This window comes from Magnolia sinica, chromosome 1, assembly GCF_029962835.1.
Source record: "Magnolia sinica isolate HGM2019 chromosome 1, MsV1, whole genome shotgun sequence".
Lineage (NCBI taxonomy): Eukaryota > Viridiplantae > Streptophyta > Magnoliopsida > Magnoliales > Magnoliaceae > Magnolia > Magnolia sinica.
In genome coordinates this window covers 85770577-85774164 of record NC_080573.1, presented here as the reverse complement: position 1 = coordinate 85774164, position 3588 = coordinate 85770577, and the positions used below count along the sequence as shown (strand labels likewise).

General features: G+C 41.4%; 1 protein-coding gene across 3 annotated transcripts; it reads right to left on the bottom strand.

Moving 5' to 3' along the window:
* Nucleotides 1–2561, bottom strand: LOC131250629 (protein PIN-LIKES 3-like). 3 transcript variants are annotated; one of them, XM_058250939.1, is made up of 3 exons: nucleotides 2407–2561; nucleotides 568–740; nucleotides 1–177 (listed from the first exon to the last, which is right to left on the bottom strand). In XM_058250939.1, exons 1-3 carry the CDS (start codon nucleotides 2522–2524, stop codon nucleotides 34–36), a joined length of 435 nt encoding a protein of 144 aa, XP_058106922.1. In that variant the 5' UTR covers nucleotides 2525–2561; the 3' UTR covers nucleotides 1–33. The 3 variants fall into 3 exon arrangements, 2 of the variants coding, with proteins under 2 accessions (XP_058106922.1, XP_058106967.1); XM_058250984.1 differs by having other exon boundaries at nucleotides 17–177; nucleotides 619–740; XR_009173438.1 differs by having other exon boundaries at nucleotides 58–177; nucleotides 619–759; nucleotides 2407–2547.
* Nucleotides 2562–3588: the final 1027 nt, after the last annotated feature.

Genomic DNA, 3588 nt, shown 5'->3' with positions numbered 1-3588 from the left:
AGAAAAGTAACCTTTACATTTCCGACAAATTCCTCAGGTGTGGAGTTCTCTGGGAGTTAACTTTGCAATATATCCCTGAGATGTTGTGCCAAAGCCATTCTCTACTTCTGCAGTGCTCTCACTAAACGATATTCGTATGATGTTGTAGACGTAAGACCACAAACAAATGGCTCCAATCTGAAAGGTAAAAATTAACAATAAAAAATAAAGTGGGATTAGTTATCCATGCTAGCACTCAGGTCTTTAAATGGGGGTCCCACTACAGCGGTACCAGGAAGATGTGCAGCCCACATGTTTTCAGACATCCAAGCCATCCACCAGATGTGTCACCCCAACATACCTCAAGGGCCTTGAACTAATGCCAATGAAAACTCAATTGGGCTCTAGCACAGGGAACAAGTTGGCGCCCAGCCTTGACTTGAGTGGGGCACTCACAGTTTGTGTATATGGAATCCATGCTGTTCAGACCCTTCATCTGGCCCGGATGAAGGGTCAGGCTAGAATTCAGATTGTTTTATATAACTCATGTAGGGCCCAATGAAAATCAAGGGTGGGCTTCTCTCCTACCTTTTTGACTGTGCTGTGAGCCACCTGAAGAAACTTGAAAGAAGAACATACTGCCATAGACAGTGAAGTGTATGCCAGTCCATATGTACGGCAGACGTCAGGAGCTCCAAATGGACGGCCTTTCTCTTGACAGATTGCTGGGACGATAATCAGAAGCATGGTCCCTAAATTCCCTGTTCAGAAAAACCGATGCTATGCAAAAAATCACTTTCCATTTTAATCATAAAGAATGCTTGAAATGGTACAGAAGTTTTCTGTAAGAAATACAGTTACTGGAAAAATAGAAATTCTTCAATTATAATGAGAGAGAGAGAGAGAGAGAGAGAGAGAGAGAGAGAGAGAGAGAGAGAGAGAGAGAGAGAGAGAGAGAGAGAGAATCAATTGGGGTGTTCTTCCCATAGCTCGAAAACCTGAAAACTCAACTCGGCTTGATGTTCATGTGGGTCAGGTCGACCGAAGACTCAACCTGACTGACTCAATATCTATAATAATTATAATAAACAAACGTGCAAGGACTAACAATATTAAAATAGTCCTCTCATATAAGTATAATAAAATAAGATGAGTGCCGGCAAAGTGCTTGTACCTGAGTGGTAGAGGATCTCGCTTCATCTCATTGAGGTCAGGAGTATGAATCGAGCACCCTACTCTATTTAATCTTATTGTGGTCATGAGTTTGCAAGTTGACTCAACTGAGTTTTGAGTCAAGTCAGCGAGTTTTAGAACTATGGTTCTTCCCACAAATGAACACCTTTGCCGACCATTTATGATGCAGTAAACACAGAAACCAAAAGCCTAGATTGGTTTTACAAGACTACATAGATAACTACACAGCCTATTTGGCAGCAGTGCATGAGATGGCAGAATGCGTAGCATCATGGCTGCAGCCACTAGCCACCTTATGCTTATATCCCACTCATAAATATCGTCGTCATCCTCATCTTAGCCTTCTCCCAGCAATTCTGGCGACGGAAGCAATCAGCTTTTGCAAAGTCGATCAACAAAAAATTTACGATTGGCTGCCCACCAGACAGCACCTTTCCTCTTCTACGAGGGTCTTGGAAACCGGCAATGGCAAAGGCGGACATTGACAACACTCGCTTGCCAAACATGGTCCCACCAAGTGAGCCAGTACTGATACCCAGCCTAACCATTATACATGCACCCCAAAGAGCAAGCAAGTGAAGTAGGGTAATGGCCTGCTAAGCATACCGATGAGCAGTAACGCAGAATAATATGAATCAATAATGTAACCGGATAAATTGATGGATGGGCAAAGCTATTAAGAAGAGAAAAGTCAAGTGCAGTCGATTTTTTTTGTCAAGGCATTACTCTCCTAACACAGAGCTTCAAACAAGGAAATACAATAGTAGGAAAGAAGCAGAAAGATACAGACAAAGCTACAAAATGGCGCTCCCACTTGGTTGGCCTTTATAATATCATTAAGTCATTTGGTGCAAAATGACAAAGTCGCTTCTTTCTAAGCAATGTTCAAAAACTGAACTCGAACTGGAAAATGGGTTTTTCAGAGATGGATACATAACAGTAAAAGAAAAGGCTGGCTAATGATTCTATATAGAAAACACCCTATTAGGGATTGGCTTGGTGATCTTTAGAAAATCAGAGATTGGACTCTGCACAGGTGAGAGGCCAACCAGAGCTGACTCAGCTTACTTCTCATTTCCGAGTCAACTGGAGTAACTTCGACAGTTGCATGCTTAAAAGACTTTCACAATAAAAATAAAAGATCTTTTTTAACATTGGAAGCACGAAATAGTCCTATTTACAGTTATCGAATGCAAGCCATCAAGAACTATACGGAATTATAAAGACATATACCAGCAGCACAACAGCCTAAAATTAGGCCCCTCAAATGGGAAGGTGTTTTCGTAATCTGGATGATGGCCCGCCCAAGTGCTGAACCAATAACAACTATAAGAAGGATGTTTAATGGCATGAACCACCTGCACAATTAACCAAAATCAGCTCACTGGAGAAATAAAATAGTCTTCTATCAATTGGGTATGTCACATATTACACAAGTTGACAGCAAAACAAAAATGAAACATCATCACCCTATGCTAACCTCTTAACACATGAGGAATACACGTCCATTGATTTCAGTTGGTACAAGTGGGCCCATGGTCCGGTGACCAGATCACTCAAGCTATGGCCTCCACATTGGAAGATGAAAGAGAGCCCTGCATGCATGTTGAAAGAATAGGAAACCTAAGCCATATCTGTGACGCCCCAAATCCGGAAATCGGACTCACAGGAATCCCGATCACCGAAACCAGTGCTGATAGCCTCCGTAGTACCCCATTCTCGGCTTCCAGCACCCATACGCCAGATTCCGATCCTAGGATCCTATAAGGAGGATTTTTCAATGTACATTTATCTCATAAGAGGCATAACCATAAGTTTTCTCAAATCACAAAGGCAACATCATCATCACATATCCACTACTATCAAAACTTTAGAGTACAATGTACAAAGAGAAATACATATATAAAAAATCAATGCTCCTGAAGACGGCTGCACGCTCCAAGCTCAACGCTATTGCAACCTAATGCCACCTGCACGCATCTATCATGCATAAGCTTATAGAAAGCTTAGAGGGTGGTGAACGTATGTGCGCAAGGTAAGTGCCAAGCATACAAATATCAGAGTAAACAGAAATACTAACAAGTCTATAAGTTATCCAATATCAAAGTAAGCGGAAATACTGATAAGTCCATGAATGCTATTAGCAGTAGCAAGGCTATGCGACGCAAGGCATGCATGCTAACGGTCATATCAAGGTTATGCGATACAAAAACATAATAAGCCAATATCATATACTGAGGAAGCAATGTAATATGCAAATCCTGATGAGTCCACAAATACCATCAACCTCACCTAAGTCATATAAATACAAAAACATAGCAACCCAAAATGCCATATGCCACAGATGTAATGCAATATGAGGTGTGAATAGAATGACCAAGCTAGAGTGTGAAGTCAGAATGATAGTACATAGTA